Source organism: Vitis riparia, chromosome 19 (assembly GCF_004353265.1).
Source record: "Vitis riparia cultivar Riparia Gloire de Montpellier isolate 1030 chromosome 19, EGFV_Vit.rip_1.0, whole genome shotgun sequence".
NCBI classification, from domain to species: Eukaryota; Viridiplantae; Streptophyta; class Magnoliopsida; order Vitales; family Vitaceae; genus Vitis; species Vitis riparia.
This window is the reverse complement of record NC_048449.1, coordinates 10,910,766-10,937,413: the sequence shown is the minus strand read 5'-3', so window position 1 is coordinate 10,937,413 and position 26,648 is coordinate 10,910,766. Positions and strand designations below refer to the sequence as shown.

Genomic DNA, 26,648 nt, shown 5'->3' with positions numbered 1-26,648 from the left:
GAGATGGAGGTTCGATTCCCGTTCTTGAAATTCATGTGAACGAAATATTTAAAACATGTCATAAAATACTACACTTACTCAAACAATCTAAAAATAGAGCAATTGATAATTGTCTGCTTGTTGTGCACTGATGATCATATTCTTAAAATGGTGAGAGTTTTATTTATGGGGCACAACACTCTCATAAATAAAGAATTTGCTTATTAAGAGTCTCATTGTTTCTTTAATGGAACCACATTTGAATAAATCTTTGATATTTCTTTGGCTTGCTGCAAAAGACTTGTACAATGAAGGGACAATAGGCGATGATGGTTCTGGATATCGAACGCTTTGTGATTTCTGCATCGACCTTGGTGCATCACTAGGACATGACGACTCACCTGTTTTACGCTTGCTTCCCACTAATGTTTCATGTTGTTGTTGATCCTATTCTATAGCTTTAGGGGCTCGAACTGCAGCTTTATAAGCATCTTGCTCATCAGGGTGCATATCTGTCGGGTACATGTACACATCATTGTCATCATCATCATCTTTGTCTATGACATATCTTTGGTTGTCTCCCATTGTGCCACATAATTCAGCACGAATCTCTTCGATATCTACAGTTTTCTTTGCTTTTGCTTTGGTTTTTTTATGCAAAATCTCTCGTATTTCTTCTTTTATATCAGGAGGCACTCTAGAACACTTTTTGGTGTTTGAGTGCGGGTCTATATGCGATAAATGAAACTTGAATCGAGTGATGCATTCACTCTTAATCAACAGGCCACAATAGTTACAAATTATGTCATTTTTGTTTCCTTCCACTGGTGTACAATTTTTCCAAGTTGGATCTCGTCCCATTGCGCTACTCCCATTTTCAGTTCCACTTCCACTTCTACTAGTCATTCTCTTCAATTTGAAGCATTAAACCATTAATTTAATTAACTTAAATGAACTAATTATGTGATTTAAAATAAATGAAATTGGGTATATAATAGACTATAATTTAACTTAACGGATCTATGTCATTTGTAGTTGAAGAGCTAGTTGTGATTACATTCGGATGGCTGCCAATCAATCATTTAGGGGTTAGATCAAGAATTGGAACTTAAGGAATGCATGGTTCCAGATTGAACGTTGCACCAACGCTATTTACTACCTCCAAAGCATCACTAGGGTTAGGCAAATCATGGTTTACAGTGGAAGGGCTTGCTTGGAACCTTGTTAGAGATTTGATGTCATCAAGATGGAGGAAGATTAGTGACTTCATGTACAATTGTGCATCTTTTATTTCTTGTTGCCTCGCCTCCATGCGAGCAATCAATTATTGCAATAAGGAAAAATTATACTACCTTACATATTTTATTTTATTTTTTGTAATATAACATAACCACGTTAATGGAAAGTGGAATACATTTAGTAACATAATCTCGATCTCTCATAGGTACCTGTAGGATGGTAAAAGCATTGTTAAGGTAGAGGGGTACTATTATTCTGAGGTGCCAGTTCTTCAATTGGTGCAACCATGAACTATAGGGTAGTACAAAAAAAATTAGTCAGTTGGTTGAATTGACAATTAGTTGATCAACAATAATGTAAATAATATGCAATGAGGACACTTATAGAGTATGGGTACCACCTATACGCGGCCCAACTGTCCCAACATCACCACTTCCATATTCAATGGTTTCTTGATCAAATTTTCATTCTAGTGGGCACAATGAGGCGCTGCACTGCCAATATGCATTGGTGGGAAGTTGGAGAAACAAACGTAGAACAACTATTAATGAAACAAAGTACTAGCAAATTGTATGGTGACATGAAAATGACAAGTAAAGTTGGTATAAGATGTGGTTTTTTTTTTTTTTTTTTGAAGAACAAACTTGTAGGAACAACAAGCAACCCCTAATGTAAGTGCCCCCATTATGTCGATAGTCATGTACCCCGGAGTAAGAAAGAAGGTAAGAAAACATGGGAAATGAGGCATGAAGCAAGATTCAACTACATTGAAATTTGGAACTCAAAATCTGGTGGCAATATGTACTTTGGCTTTGAGGACAAATTTGGAGTACTTCCTGAAGTCCATTTTAGGCATACTTCACTTTGAACTTCGGGAATTTAGGAGTCCAACACTTTAAATGGTGTACAAATCAAAACTGAAATAAATAAGTTATGGTCATTTGAATACAACTATGCAAAGTTGAAGGACCATTTCAAAATGATTTCGAAATCCAATTCGAAATGACCCCAATTTTGAATTCACCCACTGCCACTTTGATGTTTCACCTCTTCTACCTTGGGAATTGCATCTAGATCACTTTATCCACCCTAAGTGGACCCCACATGACTAGAAATCACCATTTGATTATTTTTTAATCATTATTTTTGTACTAAGTGGCCAATGATAGTGTGCCACATGTTAGGTAATTGATGATGTTATATAAACTCTCTTAGTTCTAGGTTTGAAAGATCTTGGATTTTTTTCTAAAGAGTTTGACATTGGAGGTGGAAGAAGACGAGAACTTTGGATTGTTTTCTTTTATTTTTTTATTAAATATATTATTTTTAGTTTCTTTTTATTCAAATTATGGATTTTTACCCTATTATGGATTGTGAATGTGACATCACCCCCATGAGAGGCTAAGAACCCAACTTGGGCCTTGAAGCATGAAAACCTAAGGGCTAGGAAACCTATAAAGACAATGGGTAAATTATTATAATAATGAGATTAATTATTGGTTGGATGACAATTTATCATTTTTTTTTATCTTATCCTTGTGAGTTGGTTTAGGGAATGATACAATAGGTTATTACCCAATACTAGTGATTTTTGGTAATTCTTTATCATTAATTATCCTCATTTCACTATTGTTATTTGCCCCAAAACAAAGCTATAAGGAGTAGGAAGGGTTAAAAAGTCAAATCTTAAACTGGTAATTAATATCATTCATTTGATGGTTTTAGGAATCTATTTTAAAAAGGAAAAATTAGGTTTCGAATGCAATTTTGAGTTGTAAAACTCAACTAGATCGCAAGCGGCCAAGGATCCTAAAACCCTAAGGTCATATTACTTAAAAGACCTTTGTTTTCTCTAATTTCTATACCCTAGGTTGGATTGTGGAAAGCCCCAAACTTGAATCAGTTGAATTTAAAATCAATATTCATTTTGTTATTAATTTAATTTCTTTTACTTAGTTTCACATTATTCACATATTGTTTTTCACTTTAGGATTTAAACAAAAGCAATTCATTTATTCTAACATTGACAATTTCCATAAGCCGGTCCTTGAGGACAATACCCAGAGTACTACAAAAGTTGTATTGACTCTTTCTCTAGTTTTTCTTTACCAGAGTTGCTATGTAAAAATGCTAAGTATTTTGGTACAATAGAGAAGTTCAATCATCCCACCACTTAACCATGGCTACGTACAAATGATGGAAAAATGTCAAAACAATTTCTCCCTCATCCTAACCAACAAAGCGTCCAACACCACTAATTCAATATCGAATAAAGATACAAACAGGGAGCACAAGGACAAAAGGATGATACCTTCTATAAAGGTGTGGTGTACGACAACGACTTCTCGCATAAGAAACTGCACAAATTTGAAGAATGAGAGGTTTATCGCCGCTATCTCCATGTCACTACTGGGCCTCCACCATTGACAACTTCCCCTTGCCTTAGGGCTCCACTAGATTCATCTGGTTGCTTCGGGTTTCAAGGAATATTTACTTCTTTTAATTTATCATGTTTTAAAGAAACAATGTGTTTATGTGGGTTGGGTTTTTTCAAGAAGGATGTTTAGGTTTTGTAATCTCATATCATTAAGTTTCATTCAACACTTAACTTTGTGCTTATGGAAATGGTGACATGGTTTCCACATCAGAGCAATGGTTGTTGCGAGTGGAAGCCAAACAGTCCACCAAAGGGCATTTTCGAACATTAAGGGGAGTGCACTATTACAATGCATGGGGGACTTTACCTGAAAAATACCTTTTTGGGTTTTGATTTCTTTGATTATTCCTCAGTGTTGCATATTTACATAATTCTCCCTAATATATATATATATATATATATATGAAGCCAATGAAAAAGGCTTAATGTAGGATTGGAGCCAATGGGGGAATCTCAAAGGTGGGTTAGGCAACTCTCGACTAATGAGAATAAAGATGGTTGGTGAGACTTGAGAGTAAGCTTTGAGTGAATGACAATAGCGCATCACCATCTCCAAGTATTTTTTAGCTCATGAACCTTGGCACCGAGGCACATGGGATGCTCATGAAACATGCTTTTTTTTCTTTTTCTTTTTTTCTTTTGTTGATAAATTTACCTTAATTTTTTTTAAAGTACTAATACAAAGAGGTATTTTTAAAACTATTGAGAAAAATATGACACTTTGTCTCATGTAAGCTTCAACTAATAGACATGATTTTAGAACAAATATATTGTCATAAAATTTATGTATTCAAGACAAAATTTCAATTATTTTAATTTTCTTTTATTTACTTTTTTCCCTAATATAATTTTTATGTAAAGTAAGTTATTTTTATTTCTTTTTCATGTTTTTCTATTTTTAATTTTTTCTATCTCTTCTATGTAAACTAATTTTCATGTAAACTAATTATTATTATTATTATTATTATTATCTAAAGTATAAAAAATATTATGAATGTTGCTTATTTTGGGAGAATGTGACAAACAAAATAAAAAATAAAAGACAATTGAAAATAGGTAAATATAAAAATAATTTAAAATTTGAAAATAAATAAACTTATTTATTTACATAAAGTCATTGTCTTGATCCATTTATAATTTAAAAAAAAAAAATTGGAGAATTTGAATAAAGATTTGAAAAAAAAATGAAAAAAAATTAAATTTCATTTATTTAGTGTCATGTTTTTTTAATATATATATATATATATATATAGAAATGAGTTTTCTTGTTGATTAGGAAATATATTAGGATGTCTACACGTATTATTATGTAATCAGGGAAAGAGTAATGAGATGGAGAGGTTGTGCCACTAAAGATCGAAATTGTCAATCTATATTACGAGTTTAATTGTTATTATTGTCTTATCATCTATCGGCTTAATATATTGTGGTATTGATATAAAAGAATTTCAAATTAATTACTTCCAAGAGAAAATTTAAAGTTAGTATGTCATGTTAAATTATATTTATTACTTTATTTTATTTTCAAGTTAAAAGTTACCCTTAACTTGTTTTATGTTAAGGATAGAGAGATATCATACTACTATTAATTGTGAAGGGAAAATGATCACAATGACTTCTATGAAAAAACTATCAACTATTTCGATGTTCCAACTATTTTTTTAAAAATAATTTTAGTAGTTAACTTATTATTATTATTTACTAAAAGTCATATATTTTACTAAAGGTGTATTATCATCATCATCATCATTTATTTTAATGTATTTTATTGAATTCGTGTCTTGAAGATAAGAATGAAAATATTCGATGTAATCACAAATATATCGGTACTTTGATTTTACGGATATATCAAAGATATATTAGGGAATATTTTCACATAAAAAATTGATGATATAAAAATTAATGAAAATTTTAAAAATGTTAAAATTATATAAGAAGTGAATGGACATTTTAAAGTTATTTTTTTAAAACAAAAAAATTATATGTGATAATAATATCCTCTATGTCTATAAAAAATAAAAATTTTATAAGTGTATATTTATTATTAAGTTGCATTATATATTATTTTACAATAATATTATGATAACATGTTTAATTTTAAAATATATTTAATATTAAAATTATGATTCATTTTAATTTAAATGTATTTAATGATATTGAATAAATAATAATATATGTACAATTTTTTTAATATTTATATTTAATAAATATATAGATTATATATATATATATATATATATAAAGAAATATCAAGAAAATTATGTTTTTATATTTTGGCTATAAATTAAATCACATGTAAAAATAAAATAATTAGAGTTAATTTATTTAATAAAACAATCTTTAATATTCTTTTATACATGTTTTGATGCATGGTTTATTTTATTTATTTATTTATTTTTATCAAGGAGCAACTTGCTCCAATGGTTGCTACAGAATCCACTTGAAAATCGGAAAAATCTTGATATTTTGGTGAAATATCGGTTGAAAAATTAAGCAAATCCCCATATTTTGGTGAAGTATAGATTGAAACGTAAAAAATATCGAAAAAATTGGTAAAATATGGTAAAATATTAAAAAATATCAATTGATGATATATCTTCTCAAATTTTGTATCAAGATCCATAGATGATGAGATATCCAGATGTTTTAAACCTTACTCGAAGATATGACTTCAAAAAAGCACATTAAAGTCATATCTTCAAGTCTCGATTTCAACCAATGCACTAAAATCATGTCTCAATACTAAAATTGTATCTTCACAACACAACTTAAACAAAAACTAGTAAGATGCCTTATTGGTAAAAAGTGACATAAATCTAGAAATATCATGGAAAGTTCCATTTTTAAAATAATATTTATTAATTTATTGTATTTAAAAAAAAATGCTCATGAAACATACCAAATGTTTGCTAGGCACAAGGAATTCTAATTGCATGTTTCCAAGTTGAAAGGAATTTGGTTGGAAAAGAATTTAAGAACATTTAGCCCATGTCAATAAAAAACTAATTTAACAAACCATGTCTTGTAGTCCCTTAATTAAAGGCAAACCACAATCATTACAATAGTCAACATGATTTTGTAGTAGGCACGCTTGTGGCAATCATAAAATTAAGAGAATTAGGAGATGGAGACATCCCTATTACTACTTTCAATGAGTCAAATTGATAGCTGATGATCATTTAACATTGTATCAATGGCTTCTCTTCTATTGAGCTATGAGGTGTTAGGATTTTAACTCAAATTAACTTTATATTCACCATTAACCTATCATCCAAAAACTCTAATATCATTTGGATCTCATTTTGACAAAAATTATTAGTAGGCAGAAAAAGCAAGAAATTTTTGTTTCATTTTGTTTTCTTCAATTATATTTGAATTTTTTTTCTTTCACACGATATATTAACATTCCATCCAATCAAGTCTTAAACCTTTGAGTGAATTCACTAAATTTAACTTAAAATCAATGTTTTCAAACTTGAATCAGCCATTAAATTAAAAAAAAAAATTAATGATTTATGATTTAATAATTAGATCGGTGATTGAATAATGGTCAAATTAATGACTTCATAAGTATGTAATTTGCATATATTATATAAAGTTAAAAATAATTATAAAAAATTAAGAATATAGAATTAAAATTTTATTATTATTTTATTATTTATATGTGATATTCTCAAATTAAATGATAAAAATAAATATAAATATATTAATATTTTTAATTTAATTAAATAAAAATATATAATATTTAAATGTGAAGATATATATAAGATTAAAGGAAAGTCATAATATTTATATATATCTACATATATCTTATTATTTCATAATTTTGAAAATTATAATATTATTTTCATAATTATCATCATACAATCATTATTAAAATAAATGTGGAGGTAAATATTTATGTTTATTTAATAGTTTTAAATACAGAAAATTTGATAACATCAATATTGGATATAAACTATTTTACATCAATATATAATAAATTGTCTAATAGTCAAGAGGTCCACATATACCTTTTATAAGTTGGAGATCCTTGGCTTTAGTCCTCTTGGCCTATATAAATAAGTTGCGAGTTGTAGGTTGGTAAATCAATAGGTTGTAATTTATATTGGGCCAGAGGATGGACAACCCATTATATTTTTTGAGTCAAATTAGAGTTGATTCATTCTTAGAAAAGGGGTTGGTCCATCCAATTTGATGGTTTAACCATTGATTGGAATAGCTCAAACAAGCCAATCGGACCAAAGAGGCCACTAGTCGGCAGCTTGATTGGTTGATCCGATTTGATCCACCTTTTAAAATTAGCCAAAAAAATGTCTTGTTGATAACTCAAGGTCACTTCTTGTTAGAGATGTTTAGGTGAGTAATATGTGACAAGTTAGAATAATCACTCATGTATTCAAGAAGCTTTACAAAAGTCAATTTTAACTTGAATAAAAACCTTTTTTCTAGAGAATTATTCCCTCTTCTCCTGCCTTCTTTTCTTATATTATGATATCAAAGCTTGAATAGAGATATCCTTGTCATCGATCTTAAAGTTTCTTCTCCCTTTACGAAGTTTACTCCATTCTCATTTAACCATTCTCTTTCAATCAACATTGACAATGACAATTATCTTTTTTGGCAACAATGAGTTTCAACACTCGTTCATGGTTACAAATTTTGGCATTTCATCGATGGTTTGAGTTGTGTACTTGAAAAGTTTCTTTCTTCTCAAGATGTAACATTGAGCAACATCAACAAGGCTTTTCTTGATTAGAAAAGACAAGATCAACTACCGGTCTCATGACTCATTTCATCCATGCTTAAAAGTATGTTGACATGAATGGATGGTTGTAAAACTTCTTATCATATCTAGACCAAGCTTAAGTATTATTTTGCTTCTTAAACAAGAGCAAAGATCTCACATGCCATAACACAACTCCAAGGTACAAAGAAGGTGATCTTTTTATCAGTGAGTCTTTTGAAAAACAAGCATAGTATTGATATTCTAACATCTCTTAGACACTTTGTCTCCATTGATGATCACATAGAAGTGATCTTTAATGGATTGACTTTTGAATATGATGCTTTTGTTATTTTTGTAAGTTCAAGATTTTGAGTCCTATTCTCTTAAAGACATTGAAGCCTTGTTACTAGCTCATCAGGAAGCTAGAATAGAAAACAACAACAAATCTTTAGATTTTCCAACACTTAGTTTTAATCTTTCAACTTAATCTAAACAAGGAAATAAAAAAGCAACCATGGTGGCTTCAATGGTCAATTTCATTGTAATAAAAATCCTAGTATCTCTGATCAAAACAAAGGGAATTTTTAATCTTTTAGCATAATCATGGTAGATTCAATAGGTTAAATGGTATCTGAGCCTTTGATTCCAACAGATTCAAGCCTGTCTTATTGCCCTCTACTCATGCTACTTAGCCTATTGAATTTACTCGAAAAGATTCATTTGTGTACACTAGCTATTGCAGATTTCTCTTCTAAATCTTCTTCTTTATATGATTTGTGGCATAGCCAATTGGGTCATCTATTATAAAATAGATTCTTGCAAAATGTAAAATTCCTAATATCAATAAAACAACTTTTAATTTTTGTCTAGTAGCGTGTTGGTTCAAAATTTCATTAAATATGTCCCTTAATATTTTTTCATTTTTTATTTTCACTCACCTTCCCTCTAACTCAAAATAAGAAAGATATTTGAAAAAATTTCAAACCAATAAGGGTGAGATGTATTTAGTCAAAATCTCATGGGAGATGAATGAAATTATCCTTGCATTTCAAGAGCCTACTACAGTGACAAAGGCCTTCCAACAGAAGCAGTCATGACAGATGAGCTTTTTGCAATCATAAGAAATGGCAATCAGCCTTAGTGTCACTCCTTGCTAGTGGGAAGGCCATAGGCTGCAAATGGGCGTTCAAGGTGAAGGGTGATCCTCATAGGACCGTTTACAAATACAAGGCCCATTTAGTGACCAAAGGGTTCCATCAAATGGTGGGCTTTGATTTCAATCAGACTTCTAGTCTACTAGAGAAGCCCTCAAGATTTAAGAGTTGTACTCACAATGGCAGTCACAAAAGGATAAGGGATCATATAGCTGGATGTGAATAACGCATTCCTTTATGGGATTATCCAAGAGGAGGTTTTTATGGTGGAAACCGAGTTGATTGCATAAAGCATGTATGATTCAAAGCAAGCACAATGTGCTAGGCTTGAGAAACTTCATACCACCCTGATTTATCTTGGATCTGTTTTAGGCTTTTAGCTATGTCATATCAATCATTGTTTCGTTAGAATCATATCAAGTCACTCTACTTTTATTCTAGTAGACGTTGATGACATAGTAGTCACAAACAAGAATCCTGCAACTGTGCTAGCTGCCAGTCTAAACAGAGAATTTCCTCTAAAAGATTTAGAGGAGGTTAACTATTTCATTGGCATACAAGTGATTCAAACGAGTGAAGGACTTCCCTTGTCGCAAGCCAAGTATATCGAGCCAAAAAGAAATATGCAAAGGCCAGCAACACTCCTATGACAATAGAAACCATTTGCTTATTTAAGAAGCTCTGCGCAACTAAGTTTAGATGGAGTTAAACAACCCATTTCAGAGAATTCCTCCCTCTTCCTCCTTTTGTATGGTTAATTTCTGAGCTTAAGTTATATATGTAGGCAAATTAAGTTGCTATATGTATATGTTCTGGATGCCCCTTGTATATATGGAGCTGTGAAATTCTTGGAAGGCAAGCACATAGAAGATGCTGATATTAAAACACATGAATTTCCCCGAGGACAAGAGCAACCAACAAAAAAAAGAAACGGAAGAAGAAGAAGGAGCTCCATTTCCCAACAACTAATCAATCATGTATACACAGTTTACAGAGCAACAGGGGGGACTGAAATCAGCCGAAGAACTTGGGGTCATAGCCGTTGCTGGAGGTGGCAAGGATGTAGTAAGCCACGATGTGGCCGATGGAGCCCCAAGCCAGGACATCAACGATGTTGAAACCAACAGGGTCGTTGGATTTGAGGAGGCTTACGTACTCCTTGGCCCTTGAGTCGCCAGCCTCGAAGTGGGTCAAGCCGTTCTGCTGAGGGACTTGCTTGGCCACGTTCTCCCTCTGGAAGTTGAAGAAGACGAACCTCCCAAGGAAGAGGGATAACCCAGTGCTCAAGCTGATCACCAGAGAGGTGTTCAGCTCGGCTCTCACCACGCCGGCGCTCCTCTTGGGGATGGGTCTGGTGGACATTCTGGGGATGGTGAGGGAGAGGTCAGTGGGCTTGCTTAGGGGTCTGAGACCTTGGAAGGATTGGTGGGGAAGGTGCTTCTGGAGGGTGGTGGCGGCGGATGAGAAGGTCGGTGCCGAGAAGAGGGCGGAGGATGCCATTGCGAGGGTATGTAGGTGGGAGAGAAGGAAATGATCAGATTGAATTACAGGGAGAAAGAGGGGGAGGGATGAGGATATACATAAGATATGAATAAAGATAATGAGGAGGAGGTTAGATTCAGATATTGTGAGGAGGGGAATGGCGGAAGAAAGATTTTGGGAGGTGAGTTGGCCTTATTTTATTGGTCCTCTTTTGGATCATAGATTCCTACACCAGACACTGCATTTTTAAAAGTGTAAGACGGGAGTGGGTATATATAATATAGAGATAGAAGAGAAGAATTCTCACTAAGGATCCGTGGCGCAATGGTAGCGCGTCTGACTCCAGATCAGAAGGTTGCGTGTTCGATTCACGTCGGGTTCAATCCCCTTGCATCGGATCTTTTTTATTTTTTCTTCTTTCTCATTTCTTTATTGTAGTATGTACTCAAATTCAATTCCTCAAATAAAATAAAATATAATTTATTTTAGAGGAATTTGAATAACTTTAACTTAAAAAACAAATTCAACTAACTCAATGTTATCAAGAAAAATCAGGATATAATTTAAATGGATTTTATTTTTGTCCATTTTTTTATCTCAAAAGAAAATTTAGAAAGAAAAGTGGGTTTTACTCACTAATATGAAAAAAAAAATCTCAATTTTTTTAAAAATTAGTATTATCTTCATTTATTTAAAAATAATTTAAAATAGATGTACTTTTTAACATGTAATTATTTTCCTAAAATGTCTCTTTTACTTGTCCTATCATCAACCATATTTGATAATGTTTCCTACTTTTTACATATATTTATTATTATTATTATTATTATTATTTAGGATTTTTTTTTTCCATAAACAAACACCCTATAAAAAAAAGTTGAGAGATTTTCTTTCTTTAAAAACAAACACCCCATAGGAAAAGGTAAGAGATTTTTTCTCTCAATAAATAAGCATTTCATAGCAAAAATGAAGTAATTTGAATAGTATAGACGTTAGAAGTGGTGAAACCTTGATAGACTGTAGATGAGTTTACGTTTGAATGAAAATAAGATTTATAGCTTTTCCTATAATCTCTTTTAAGATTTTTTTTTTTTCATTAATTTCAAGGATTCAGGTTATTTGGAGCATTTTCTTTTGGTTTTTAACTTTAATTCAAGGCATAGGGATAAAGGTTACGTATTGTTATTTTTAAAAGGTAGATGAGTTTAGATTACGTATTAAATGTTTGTTGTTGGAGAGAAGAAAAAAAAAGTTAGGGTTGTTTGTTTTTAGAGAAAAAAATAATAATATAATAATAATAATAATAATAAGAGGGAAAACATTTAAATTCTAGTTGTCCATTTTAAAAATTTGGGATTTTTTTTCTATGTATTTTCATATTAATAAGTCAAAACCCACTTTTCCTAAATTTAGATTTATTTATTTTTCATTAATTGTTAATAAAAAAAATGAAACTAACAATATAAAATCACTTAAAATTTGGATAAGAAATTGATTTAAAATAAATATACAAATTTTCAAAAACAAAACTGAAATTTTGAACAAAATCAAATTCTATAAATTTTGTAAATTCCTCGATTAAAATTGAAAATAATAACATTAAAACCTAAAATTTGGATTATAAATAAATCTATTACAATTTTTTGAAAATTCAATATTTTTATCGAACAATAAAATCAAAATAAACTAATTATCATTCATTACTATTAAATTTATTTAATTATAATTCTAAAACATAATTTATGCTTATTTAAATATCCACTATAATCAACTATTCCAATTAATTTTGAAAAATAAAAGTGAGTTTGATATTATGTCCCAAATTAAAATTTTGAAAACTAAAGAATTAATTTTAATAATAATTAAATATTTCGATTACAAATCCTTAAATTCAAAGATAAAAAATTTCAACAATATATTTCAATCACAAATACTCTTTTAACTTCAAAAAATTTGACAATAAACATAAATTTCAATTACAAAGTACATAAAATCTGAATATATACTACATAAAAGCAAGATAATCTTTAAAAAATTCTAATATTTTCTTATTAACCAAATATAATTAAAAGCCCTAATTGTTATCATACTAGCAATTTCATAACTAATTATTATTTTGGAATATTTAGAAATGTATTAAGTTACCATTTTTCTCTAAATTATAATTTTTAAAACTAAAATAAAAAAATATAATATTTAATTTTCAAATTATATTATATTATATATATTTTATTTTTTTAAGAAAATTATATAATTTTATTTTTTCTTACTATCTTAAAATTTTTTCCTATTTACAATTTAAATTTTCATATAAATAGATAGAAAAAAGCTTTTAAAAATATATTATAGATAGATTTTGAATTATACAATACTCCACTAACCTAAACTTAATCCAAACAACCGAAGTCTAACCCAAACTTAGAAAAATGAGATTGGATTGGGCTTAGGTTGAGTAACTCAGATTAGAGGTCGGGTTGGGTTGATTGTTTTTTAATTCAGATTAAGATTGGGTTAGTGATCAACCCGACCAACCTGCCCAGGTTGCAACCAAAAGAAGAAAAAATCATTCCATATTCAAAAGTTTACCATATATATACAGTCAAACCACCTGAGATCTAAAATCTGGCAGCAACCTGACAACTTCTAGTTCTGTTCCCATGAGAAATCCTTCCCACCCTTGCATACATCCACCCCTACACACACTGAGAAAACCACCAATATAACCTACAACTACACATCACAGTCACATTTACACCTGGACCCTCTTCCCCCTCTTGCCCCTCATCCTCCATGTTCGATTGTTGCTGCATTTCTTTGCATCCTAGAGCTCTCAACCACACTCATTCACTTGTACACTCTACATTTGACTCAAATCAGGGAATCAAGGTACGCGTAATTCCTACATCTGTTGTACTCCATTAGGCTACCATATGTACGATCCCACACTCCAATGAAAAGCGATTCTGTATCTGGGCTGAAACATATGCCTGAAACCTCACCAAAGAAATCGATATCCTGCTGCTTCTCATATCCATTTTTCACATCATACACATGCACAAAGTCTGCAGGCTCTGCCATTGCCATGAACCGACCATCTGAGGTGTAGCGGATTGAGCGTATGGCTCCAAGGTTGCCCTTCAGAACAGCAACCGACTTGGATAGATATCGGGCATCCCAAATTCGGCAGGTTTTGTCCTGGTTCCCAGTGGCAAAAGTTACACCATCAGGGTTCCATGCCGATGCAAATGAATAATCCAAGTGCCCACACAATGGCATGACTGTCTGCAAGGATCAGAGATTCAAAATCAGCACATGCTTCCACTTTCAGCCTTCAGAGAGATGCATAAATTTGATAATAGTAGGTCATTGCCACAGAAACAGAGCAGATGAATACCTTTCCAGTTTTGGAGTCCACTAACATTCCATTCGGATTGTCCCCAACAATTATAAGAAGCTTACCATCAGGGCTCAGGGAAGTATGCTGCAAAAATAGCAGAGAAAAAACATGTAATTATAATTCAGGAAATCATCCTTTTGGAGGTTATGCAACTAACCGTGGTTGGCATTGTAGTTGAAGCGGCCCACACATTATGGTCATCTGAGGCAAAATACAGCCAAAGAATGCCAAGGCAACAAAACACATTTTTATTTCTGAGCATAAACCGTTACATATTCAGAAACTATAGATGTATGCAAACAGGAATTATTGAAAATCTAGGAGAATCTTATGCATGCAATCCTCTAAGTTAAACCTTCTAGATGCAATGCCTATCATCTTGTCATGTGGCTTCTCTTGGTATGCCCCCATCCTCCCCCACTGAAGAAAAAGAAACGGAAAAACCTCCCATCCTTCCCCATCTATAGGAAAAGCCAAAAGGAAAGAACAGTAACTCTGGCAGGGGCGGCTAGTATGGGCTAGAGAAATCTGTCAATGATCAGGCCCAGCAAGGCAGCACCTTGGTGACAGTTTGACTACACTATAGAAGGTGGTGGTTCACATAGAAAATGACAAAACTTGACCAATCACAATGATTTCCAACCCATCCAAGATACCCTTTTTTTTTTTTTTATTGGTAAAATTTCTCTCATATATGTTCTTTCCTTTCCTAAATCATTGGCTGCAATGCTGGTTCAGAAACAGTTAAATGGTTTTTGCTGGGGGTCTTCAGGTGTTTATGCCCTGTCTTGGCTTCTGAAAGAAGGGTTTTCCTGGTAGAGTTGGGAGCTATTATAGGGCGGCGGAATGAGACTTGGAGAGGAATTTTTTTACTAAGGTATGTTCTCCTCATGAAGGGAATAATGGCAGTGCCTTGTCTTCGGCAATAATAAGTTTCAAGGGCTTCATTGAGGATTGCAATCTGATTTATCTGTTGATGGCTGGTGACAGTTTCACCTGGAGTGGTGGCAAGATGGCAAACTTCTGTCTTGACTTGATCGTTTCTTTATTTCTTTAGATTGGGAAGATCATTTCTCTAATGTGACTCAAAGTATTTTACTTAGGCCAGCTTCTAACCGTTACCCTATCCTTCTCAATAGGAAAGGTATAAGCAAAGGAAATGTTCTTTCAGATTCAAGAAAATGCAGCTTAAGGAGGAAAGTTTCAGGGAATTAGTTTCTGGTAGGGGGTGTAGCTATGAGCATGGGGGGCCAGCTAGTCCCAAGCTTGCATGTAAACTGAAAGCTCTTAAAGAGGATATGAAGCAATGGAACAGGGAGGTGTTTGACAATATTGCTACCTGCAAAGCTTGTGCTTTGGACTCAATAAGAAGATGGGATGTAAAAAAAAGGGTGGCTTATCTCCTCATGAGCAGGACACAAGATATTCAGCTATTCAAAAAATGCAGCAAGCTGGCTGTGATGGAAGAATCGTCATCAAGACAAAAATCTCACAACCTTTGGCTGAAGGGGGCAAAAACAACAATTTTGTTTTTTTAATAGGGTGGAATTCAACTTACCAGGCAGAATGAGGATTAAGGGCTCTTGATGTTCTAATGAGGCTGAGTTGAAGAGGGGACTAGTTTAAGCACCTTTTTCTGAGCTTTGGAGGAGGATTGGCATTGACAATGACATTCTCAAGTAGAAAGGGGAAGAGGCAGCAAAGGATTGGAAAGGCCTTCCAGTGAGCAGAAGTTCATGAGGCACTTGATGAATTGGGTGGGAGCAAAACTATAGGTCTAGATGGATTTTCCCTGGATTTGTGACAAAATTGTGGGAATGTGGTTCTGTCAAATTTCCTAGATTTTTTGGCATGAGTTCTACCCTTACAATACCTCCAAAAGGAGTTTGAACACCATGTTTCCAATGCTCATCCCTAAGAAAGGTGGCTTTGAGAATATTAAAGATTTTAGACCCATCAGTTCCATTGACAGTTTATACAAGCTGTAGGTGAAAATTTTGGTAAATAAACTTCAAAAAGTTATAGGCAAGGTGATTTTCAAGTTCCTGAATGCTTTTGTTAAGGTTAGACAGATTTTTACCCTCCTTGCTAATGAGGCCATTGATTTAAGAGTTAAAAGTCTAAGGTCAGGGTGTGATTTGTATGTTGGACATTAAGAAGACCTATGATTCTATTTTCAGCATTAGAGTTGATGGGTGTTGGTCAGAAATGGATGAGTTGGATTAGATTCTGCATTTCCACAATTCTGTTCTTTATGCTAGTCAACAGTACACCCATAGATTTTTTCCAAAGCTCAAGAGGCTTAGGGTAAGAAGATCCTCTCTCTCCGTAATTATTTATCTTGGTGATGAAAGTCTTAAGTTGTTTCCTGCAAAGTGTGACAAAAGGTATCATTAAGGGTTTTAAGGTAGCATTGAGGGAAGGAGTTGAAATTTCACACCTTCTGTTTGTCAATGATACTTTGCTTTTTAGTGAGGCAGATAAAGAGCAACTATCTTACATTAAGTAGGTTCTTTTATGTTTTGGGGTTGTTTCCAGATTGAAACCCAATTTGGAAATAAAGTTACTTCCCATTGGAAGGGTGGAGGACTTGGAGGGGTTAGCCAATGAGTTGGGATGTAGGAGGGTAGCCTTCCCATTAAGTAATTGAGTTTGCTGCTGGAAGCCAATTTTATGTCATCAACAATAAGAATCAATTGAGGAAAGATCAAGAGAAGATTGGCTTCTTGGAAATGCCACTACCCTCCAAGGGAGAAGGCTAACATTCTCAAAAAGCAATCCATCTAGCTTTTGATTTATTTCTTATCAACACTTGCAGAAGGCTGAAAAAAATCTCAGACAGATTTTTTGTAAGACAGTCTTCTAGAAAAGAAAATTCATCTATGCAAGCGACTGGCTGTTCGTTCTAAAAATGCTTTTGAGGGTTTGGGGCTGTTTTGTCCTCAATGAATTTTGTAGGTAGTATGGGGATTGGTTAGTGTAGGTGTGATGTAAGTCCATCTTTTGTACATTGCTTGCATATGTTGTGTGCACATTATTTCAAATGGAAGGCTTCATCGTAAAACTACCATGATGCATGCAATTTGTTTGCGCTTATGAAGCATGCATCTTTAAGTCTTACCACTAAACTTATAGCAAAGAATTTTTAGGTCTAAATCTGAAAAGTAGCAAGTCTCTAATTAGATCTAAACAAATGAAAATTCTGATATATGCAACTTACATTCACTGGCCAAGGAAAATGAAAGTGCTTAGAAAGTTGAAAATTTTCCATATCAAAGTCTCTAACTCCACAGTCATTACTTGAGGCAATGAAGTGAACTGCACCACTGAAAATTAAAAAATGCAATGGGAGTTAGGTTCATATGCAGAATTGACTAGTTCCATTGCTAGTATAAGCAAACACCAAGTACCTGGAACTGGCATAAATCTCAATAGCATTGGTGATTGCATTATCGTCATAAGTTATCCTGGAACAGAAACTAACTCCAGGTCGATCTAGATACTGCATTCCAATAAAAGGGATGAATGCCTCAGTCTCAGTGTAATTAATTTTCAGGACCTGATTTAATAACTACAAGGTTATGAAAAATGACAGAAGTGACTGAGAGCCTAGCTAGAAAACTCTGCAAAACTAGATAATTTTGTTCTTCCATAGTTCCTTAAACTGGTGGAAACTCCAAGGAATGAAAAAAGAAACCGAGAATGTGAATCAATTGTGGTTAACTAAGTGAACATAAAGATGACCAAGATAACAGATTATAAAATTCATAAATCAGAAGACCTCAACAGGACAATTTCCCAGTCTTATGTTGAACAGCTAGCTTAGACTCTTTTTGACCTATATTTCAGGTTTACATCACAACACCATGTAACTAAGGCCAACATGTTAGTGGGCATGCAACTGCTGTGCCAAAGTTTAATCATCCCCAGATCTCTCGTTTTTCTTTTACGATCACTTCCAGTCAAAGTTGTTTAAATTACCTTGCAAATAAGTTCTCCCTGAAACCCTCCAGCAACTAGCAACTTATCTTTTACTGCAAGCGTACTAACTTGGGTCTGCGTAAATCCTTCCAACAGACTCCCAGGGTGTTTCTATATATGAAAAGTAGAAAGATTACTTTTTATAGAAAAAATAAAATGGTTCATTTCATAGAAGAACATAGTTCAAACTGAAAATAAAAAAGAAATTGCACTACAGACAAAAAAAAAAATTGAAGATAGTCTGTCATACCCAAACATATGGTGAGAGACGTTTACCTCACATGGTGCCACATGCCCTGAAACATTGAGAACTTCAGACATGTTGCAAGTCAATGAAGACCAATGAATGACAGAGAAATGCGACATAAGATATACATCATGTTTTGATGTAGCCCAGACCAAGTTCCTCAACTGCCTCAACAAACAACGTATGTCTATATCAGCTAAAAAACAAATTATCCAAATAGTCAGATTGAAAAAAATTAACAATAAACTGCATTTAGTATCAATTCTAGTTATGATTTGGAATACTCATTCAATAACTACCCCTGCCGCCAGCAACCAAACAACTTCCACTCTACCCCCCAAAATTAGAAGTTCTTGGCCAATTTTGTAAGTCATTTAATTGTTTTTCTGTATGATGTGATCTATGTCTGGATCCGTAGAGATTAATTGGTTTCAAAGGTAACCAAAGGGAACAAGAAGTTGATTCTGAATATCCTTTTACATAGTCTATAAATTAAACCCCTGATTTGTTCCAAACAGCCTATAAACCTTGGTGGTTTCATTAAATTAAATTTGAAAACATATGAGACAGTGAGAGTATGGTCCAAATTTGTCATATCAAGAGAAACAAACAGAAATCTATGGCAGAAGGAAAAGAAAATTGCACAAAGAAAAGGTAATTGACCACTTCAAGGACTGGTCCAACTATATCAATTTTAAGGACGATCAACCACGTCAATTGACTTCTTGGAAATCAACTCCAAAGTCAAAATAAGTGTAGGTTTAAAATTTGATATTGAAACATTTAAGGTTAAACATAAGATATATGCCAATATTTACAAGAGTATCCAATTATACTTGCATATGCTCAATAGTAAATTAGAGAAACAATAAGGAGCAGCACAACAGTTTCATGGGAGCAAGAAAGGAAGTTTATCGGTGAATTCAAAGAGCAAAAGGAAGAAAAAATGTTTTAAAAAAAATAGAAAAGAAAAAGTTAGCAAACAGGTAAAACGATGCAAACTTGGAGATTAACCTGGAAATGAAGAATTGTTGATTTCACAGATCTTGCATTGTGTTTGAACTCATAAAACAATCCCCCTTTCTTGGTAACTTTGCATTCCTATTTACCATTGAAAAATGGGTGAGATTAAGGTTTTGATAATACCAGCATGGGAAAAGGGGAAATCAAAAAGAAAGATGAAGAGACTTTACCTTTGCTGAACCATCTCCAGATCGAGGAATGTTTTCATAGTTTTTGTATTGTTCTACCCTAGTTTGCCTGTACTTCTCTCTAGTGATGGTAAGCCTATCCCAAGGAATTCCTTGTATGTCTTTTCCTCTCCTGGCTTGAGCAGAGGATGTATCTGCCGTTTTACTATTCTGCATCAAATCCAAATAATCATTCTCAGATATACGTAAGTCCAGATAAAAATAAGTTTGAAGTTTGCTCGAAAACCTGCAATGGCCACATAAAGAACTAAAGGAATTAAACAAATAAAGGCCAAGTGTTGTATTAGTCAAAATTATAAAAAAAAAGAAACCATAAGAACTGTTGAAATTTGCATGTGCAAGTCTCTTATGTTAAAGCGCAAACCAGGTAGTCATATACATCAACCTCAGACTCTGGGCCGCCCATCTCTCTATCATGGAACTCTTCATCCAAATCATCTACATCTTCCATTTTGTATTCATCTGCCATGTAATCTCCTTGGTGATGGGACATGTTCTGCCAGAGAACTGCAAGCCTTAGCTAATATTAATCCAAATATATAACTTGAATATTAACTGAAGGAATAAGATTGCCAGGCAACCCAACCTCTGAAATGCCAGGAAGACAATTCAATTACTATTATATATACTTAGTACGGGTTTTGGTATCATTCTCAGACATAGTTGCATTGATAAAAAAACCATAATTCATAATATTGACGCTGGCAAGCTTTGCAAGAGCCACCAATATAGCCAAACCAATTTGCCTGAAACAGGTAGCTAGAGGAAATAATAATAATTTAATTCTTCAAAGTTGAAACACCAGGCATCTTTACGATATACGCATCAGAACCAATTCCTCCCATCCCTAAATCCCAGATACTGACACTAAGCTTACACCTTACAAAACCAGGACTTCTTCAAAAGCCAATTTCCATATCTATATGCCACCCTTGCAGGAGTTTAAACTGCAACATAACATGTAGCTCCAAATTTCTGAGGCAACATTGTCAACCCAAACATGCTACTGTCCTTTGGTATAAGCACAAAATGAGGCCGGGTTCAAGCTCTACTCATAGAAGCCAGCATGACATGAAAAAGGGGCTACCTAGGCATGCACCAAACCAGCCCAGGACAGTGTTGCATGTAATAATTCCATCGGTTCCCTTCATTAATTTTCAAGGAACGAAAGATGCACAAAAATTGAACAAACCCAAGGCCTAACTTCATAGAAACACACCAAAACAAACAAAAACCTAAGACTTACAATAATAAATCAAAGAAGGGGAAGGTCATACCGGGCCACAAGAAACTGCAGCAGATAGGGATCCATACAATATTGGCGTATAAATTCAAATGGGTTAACCCAATAAAGAAGAAAATCAGCCATAAACACACAATACATAGAGATGAACATGAAATTGCAGGAACTGAACTACCTGTTTGATAAAGAGCTTCTTGGGTCTGCAATTCTTAACATCTCAAACCAATTTTCATCTTAATAATCTATCTAGAAATAAAATTAGAAAAAAAAAAAATGGGGCAGAAGAAAAAGGGAGAAAAAAAGAAAAAAAAAAATGGCAGGGGTTGAGCTTTTGGGAAGAAAGGTGATGTTTATCCACTGATTTTGTTAAGAAATGTGACGGATGGGGACAGCCTTTCCTTTATTATTCATGAGAAACCATCAAATTGGTTCTCCTTGGCCCAGCCGTGGGCGTTGTGCCTCAAGTTTTGTTATATGGTATTTCAAAATCTCCATCCTATCTTGACTATCGTGATGGAACCTTCTATGCTTCTAGCCGCCTCCATTCGACTAAGATGGTTGATTGATTCAATTACACATCATCCTATCTTTACGTAATACTTTTGCGTTAAAAAATAGTTCTTAAAGCAAACACAGAAACAATCACTGTCACCACAAAAAATCATTGCACAAATAGTGGGGATTCATGAATCATGACATAAAATAAATAAATAAAATATATGGATATAATTTTTTTATTTAAATAGTATCTCCAATACCATATATTATATTATAATAATGTTTAATTTATTGAATGAAAATGCATTATTTTTTAGTATTAGATAGTAAAAAAGAAAAAAAGGGAAAAGTAAGTTTTGATTCTCTAATTTAAAAAAATATAAAAAAAAAACCTCAACTTTTATAAATCATATACCCATTTAAAAATATTTTAAAATATACATACACTTTTTCATAATTCAAATATTTATTTCCTGAAATCCTTTTTACTTGATAATATTAAATAAAATTATCTAAAATTAATTTATCATTTTAGTTTGATAAAAGTGTTTTAAAAATAATATATTACAAATTTTTTATTATATAATATAAGATACAAATTATTGTGAAAAATTTTTCCATGATTCTCAAGTCATAAATAAAATTTTTTTAATCCCTTTATTAATAATAATTTTATATCGTATATTATGTAAATCTTCTCATCTTCTCGTTTTATTTAATAAAATTGAATAAAAATCTTACTAGTTAACATCAACAATAAAATAAAAAATTTTAAAAATTAAAAATATAATTAAAACTAAAATACATAAAAATGAAGTACAATTAAAAACAAAAAAATACTTAAAAATTTAAAAATAAAATATTTACTCTGATTGTATTTCTAGCTCTTTTTCAAAATTTATATTTTATATTAGAGTGTTTTAATTAAGTGAAAGTTAATATTTAATTTTTATAATTTTAGTTTTATTTGTTTTTATCATTTTTAATCTTATTTTATTAATTTCAATTCTCATGGTAAAAAAATTATTAATAGGTGTTATTAACATGTAAAAATGTTATTTTAGGAAATAATTATTTAAATTATGAAAAAGTGCGTATATTTTAAAATTTTGTAAATATAATAAGATAAATATGATTTATAAAAGTTTAAGTTATTTTTTCTATATTTTTTCAAATTAGTAAGTCAAAACTCATTTTTCCCAAAAGAAAACATCTCTTTTTTGTTTAATATTATGTACGGATCTCTCCATGATTTATTTTTAATAAATAATTTTTTATTTCTTAATTAATAATATTAATGATTAAATATTTACAATTTTATAAATAAAAAATATTACATTTTTTATCAAAATAAATAATAGAGTATTTTTATTCTATAAATTGAGTAACATGAAAAATAGATTGAAAAAATGAAAATAATGATTATAATAGACGAGATATACATATTTTATCTCTCTCAAGGAATTTTATTAAACGTCATATATAAAAGATATAAAAAAAAAATGAAAGATAACTTATCTTCTCACTTATTCTATCTTATTATTATTACTATTATACCAACTTTGACTGAGGGAATGAGCCAAAATGTTCCCAAAGTAAGATAGAGGAACTAAGAAAAAAATAGATAAAGGGCCCAAAATCTAAAATAATCCAACTTCTTCATCATGAATAAACGAACTTTTGACCCTGAGGAGGAGACTTTAGGAGATACACACAAGAACTTTAGAGAGGCCAAGGATAAACTAATCTTAGTAATTCTTCTCATTCTTCCTATATAGACTTAAGCCCTTTACCTAGAGGCCTTTTGTTGAACCTCACTAATTGATGAAACCCAACTAATAGGAGGCCTTCATAAACTGTACCAATAATAGTGACAACATGCTCCCTCCTCCCCATTCAATTGAAGTGGGTTTAGTGTTTACACAATGCTTATCTCACCACAACGGCCCTTAATTCCATTTACAAAATCAAAATCCTTCGATACCTCTATGGAACTTGATTGAAGGAAGAGAAGGTGTATCAAGTCTGTATAGCACCCTCCAAGCTTTACTCTTGATTTGGGTAGATACAATAACATCTATATGCCACATCTTAAGTGGGAACTTACAGAAAGTGTTTCTTATTGAATAAAGGCCTGTAGATCCCAAAATTTGTCCTAAATTCATTCTCACCCTAATTTAATTTTTTTAAGCCTTATTTATTTATTTATTAGCTTTTTTTTTATAGGATATGTATATTATAAGATATATATATATATATGATTTTAAAAACAGTAGACCATTTGACAAATGGCGGTCGAAGGCAAACCATATGGTCAAATTACCCTTATATTTTTTCACTCACAAGCCCACCAAACCCATTCAAGCCTTTTACCCCCCTCTTTTAAAGGGCCCAATTCAAAAGCCCAATCCGCCCACTAAACCCTGATTCAGGCCTTTTACCCCCTCTTTTAAAGGGCTCAATTCAAAAGCCCATTCCTTTATGTCATTTGCAGGCCGTTCTTGAATCCATGTGCTAAGATAGAGGAGTTATGTATATAAAGGCCTCCTCATTCTTATTCCAACCCGATGTGAGATTGATTTCAAGGAATCAATAAAATAAAATCCACCCATAGGACTCAAACCCAAGACATGAATCTCAAGTAAGGCCACAAAGAACCACCAGGCTGCATGCACTTTCATGTTGAGTATGACAAATTGAAAATTTTATAATATTAAACAAAATAATATAATATTTTTTTAAATTATAAAATTAGTTAAAACTAAACAATTTAATTTTACTTCAATTTCAATATATTTATATTTAATTATTGTATTTACTAATATTTAAAATATTAGTATATTTATACTTATACATTATTTAATTTGATAATATAAAAGATAAAAAAATAAATATTATTGATTTTTAATTATATATATATTTCTTTTTAAACTATTCCACCTTTATTTCAAACCAATGGATCAATAGTGTTAACTTATCACCATGTTTATATAAAACACAACAAAAAATCACTCATTCCTCAACAAGAACTAGAATGAGAAATGACCCGTTTAAATGAATTTTCAGAATTTTTTACTTTGATACCAACTTTTCCCATCAACTATTTATAGTCAAAGCAAATGGTAGAAACTTTGAAATTTCTCGTTCATAATTAGGGTGTAAACGATGAGAATCAAAATTTAAAACCAAAACTAGTGTGAACGTATTTATTATACAATTATATTAAAATAAAACTTTCAATATACAATGTGAAAGAATTTATTACATTGTATTATATTATATTTAAAGTAAAACTTTTCAATTTACAATGTGAAAGCATTTATTACATATTAATACACTTTTTGAAAATTGGATATCTAAAAAATTCAAATAATAAACTCAAGATTTTAAAACATTACTTTGTGTCAAGGTAATACCCATTTCTGACCAAACAAAGTTTGATTTTACACCAAAAACTTTTTCAATCACCCATTTAAAAGAAAAAAAAAAAATTGACTAAAACATTATATATATACTCTATATATATTGTAGATATTAACTAGTAAAAAGAGAACTATGATTCAAATAATTCTCATTTCACTACTTTATCTATTTACCCCTTTTACCCCATAAGGGTGAGAAAAAAGACACAAATAAATTAAATTGCAAATAAAATGAGAACAAAAATTTAACATAAATTTCTTACTTTTTATTGCTGAATATTGAAATTTACAAGTTGAAGATACAATTGACTGTATTTCTCTTGATCTCTCTACTGATTGGTCTTTGATTGTTAGCTTGTTTTCTCTCTCAGTTTACAACTCATTTATAGGCAAAAATTTTACACTACAACAAACTAAATTTAATTGGGGTTGTTGGCAATTGGTAGATGGCAGACAAAAATATTTACAAAGTCTTCAAAGGTTTGGTTAACAATAAATGTAAAGATGGTAAGATTTACTATATTTGATTTTTCTTTCTTCTTTACCATCCGTCTAGTGGCTTTTTCCTCGTCTCTTTGTTCTTTTTTATCACATGCAGTATACATGGCTTTATTGATTTTGGACTTCTATTACTGCATTAAATTCTTGTAGTTGGAAACGCATTTACTGCTTCAATGTCGTCATTGCTGAAATCAACATTTTATTGCATTTTGCATATTATAATAACTTTCGTCATCAAGGTTTTCCCAAAATGATGTGTCATCACTAAGGTAAGAAGATGGTTCCGGTAACTTTACACTAAATTCGGTTATAAAATCTTGTTCTTCAGGAGTAATGAAAGGTTTTAGAACAATAATGTGTTCTAAAGGTTAGTTTCTCCATATAGACATGGTTTTTGTTTCTCCAATGAGATGAAATAGTTTATTTCGGGTTGGTCTAAGATCATAAATTTGAAAGGCTCTAAAGCGAGTAAAATTTTTTGAAAATTAATGTGAATGGGTCATTTCCCATTCTGGTTCTTATTGAGGAATGAGTGGTTCTTTATTATGTTTTATATAAACATGGTGATAGGCTGACACTATTGATCCATTGGTTTGAAATAAAGGTGGAATGGTTTCAAAAGAAATGTCGATTTGTTTTTTGGTTTTGAAAATATAGGTTAAAATATCTTTTATTTTTTTTGAAAAATTTTCAGGGATTTGAAATACATGGTTCATGAAAACATTTTTTAAAATTCCCTGATCCATAAACTATGGTACTAGATAAAAAATTTCTTTATTTACAATAGACATATTCACATAAGCTAAATATATAACAAAGAAAAATTCAGGCTCATGATATGCCATATACCTTGTTTTTATCTCGACATTTTTTTGTTCTAAAATGCTTGTACAAAAGTTCTTGATTGTTAAACACTTTGTTATATTGGGTTTGCAAAAAAAAAGTTTTGACTAAAGAGTAGTTATCAACTCTAATTAGGTTTTTAATAAGAAAATTTTCATATTGTTTAGATAGAAAAGATGATTTCCTAATTAAACTAAGCATTTCAAGTTGAATATTTAAACAATTGGTTTGACTAGTTGAAATTGTATTGGTTTTTAAATCTTTTATCAGTCTTTTTTAATTTTC

The 26,648-nt window shown here is 31.7% G+C and overlaps 2 protein-coding genes and 1 non-coding gene across 11 annotated transcripts; 1 reads left to right on the top strand and 2 right to left on the bottom strand.

Annotated features, from left to right (window-relative positions):
* Positions 1–10,386: 10,386 nt before the first annotated feature.
* Positions 10,387–13,812, bottom strand: LOC117908188 (photosystem I reaction center subunit V, chloroplastic). Its single transcript, XM_034821838.1, has 2 exons — positions 13,749–13,812; positions 10,387–11,211 (listed from the first exon to the last, which is right to left on the bottom strand). The coding sequence occupies exons 1-2, from the start codon at positions 13,810–13,812 to the stop codon at positions 10,553–10,555; spliced, it is 723 nt and encodes a 240-aa protein (XP_034677729.1). The 3' UTR covers positions 10,387–10,552.
* TRNAW-CCA lies at positions 11,331–11,402 on the top strand. Its single transcript has one exon. It is a non-coding gene; the product is annotated as a tRNA-Trp (tRNA).
* On the bottom strand, positions 13,562–21,540 carry LOC117909153 (uncharacterized WD repeat-containing protein C2A9.03-like). 9 transcript variants are annotated; one of them, XM_034823050.1, is made up of 10 exons: positions 21,275–21,540; positions 20,221–20,363; positions 19,839–20,006; positions 19,660–19,746; positions 18,675–18,809; positions 18,399–18,509; positions 17,828–17,919; positions 17,638–17,743; positions 14,415–14,501; positions 13,562–14,302 (listed from the first exon to the last, which is right to left on the bottom strand). In XM_034823050.1, the coding sequence occupies exons 2-10, from the start codon at positions 20,347–20,349 to the stop codon at positions 13,889–13,891; spliced, it is 1,329 nt and encodes a 442-aa protein (XP_034678941.1). In that variant the 5' UTR covers positions 20,350–20,363; positions 21,275–21,540; the 3' UTR covers positions 13,562–13,888. The 9 variants fall into 9 exon arrangements, with proteins under 9 accessions (XP_034678941.1, XP_034678943.1, XP_034678945.1 ...); XM_034823052.1 differs by having other exon boundaries at positions 20,236–20,363; XM_034823054.1 differs by having other exon boundaries at positions 19,839–20,001; positions 21,275–21,539.
* Between the last annotated feature and the right edge of the window lie 5,108 nt (positions 21,541–26,648).

Excerpts from the sequence above, each read along its gene's own strand:
- LOC117908188 (XM_034821838.1), bottom strand. The coding sequence starts at position 13,812 with ATGGAGGATGAGGGGCAAGAGGGGGAAGAGGGTCCAGGTGTAAATGTG. Across the intron at positions 11,212-13,748 it reads TGTGACTGTGATGTGTAGTT|GCCAACTCACCTCCCAAAAT; the intron begins GTAGGTTATATT and ends CAATAAAATAAG.
- LOC117909153 (XM_034823050.1), bottom strand. The coding sequence starts at position 20,349 with ATGTCCCATCACCAAGGAGATTACATGGCAGATGAATACAAAATGGAA. Across the intron at positions 19,747-19,838 it reads CTGGAGATGGTTCAGCAAAG|GAATGCAAAGTTACCAAGAA; the intron begins GTAAAGTCTCTT and ends AATGGTAAATAG. Across the intron at positions 17,744-17,827 it reads GAGATTTATGCCAGTTCCAG|TGGTGCAGTTCACTTCATTG; the intron begins GTACTTGGTGTT and ends TTTAATTTTCAG.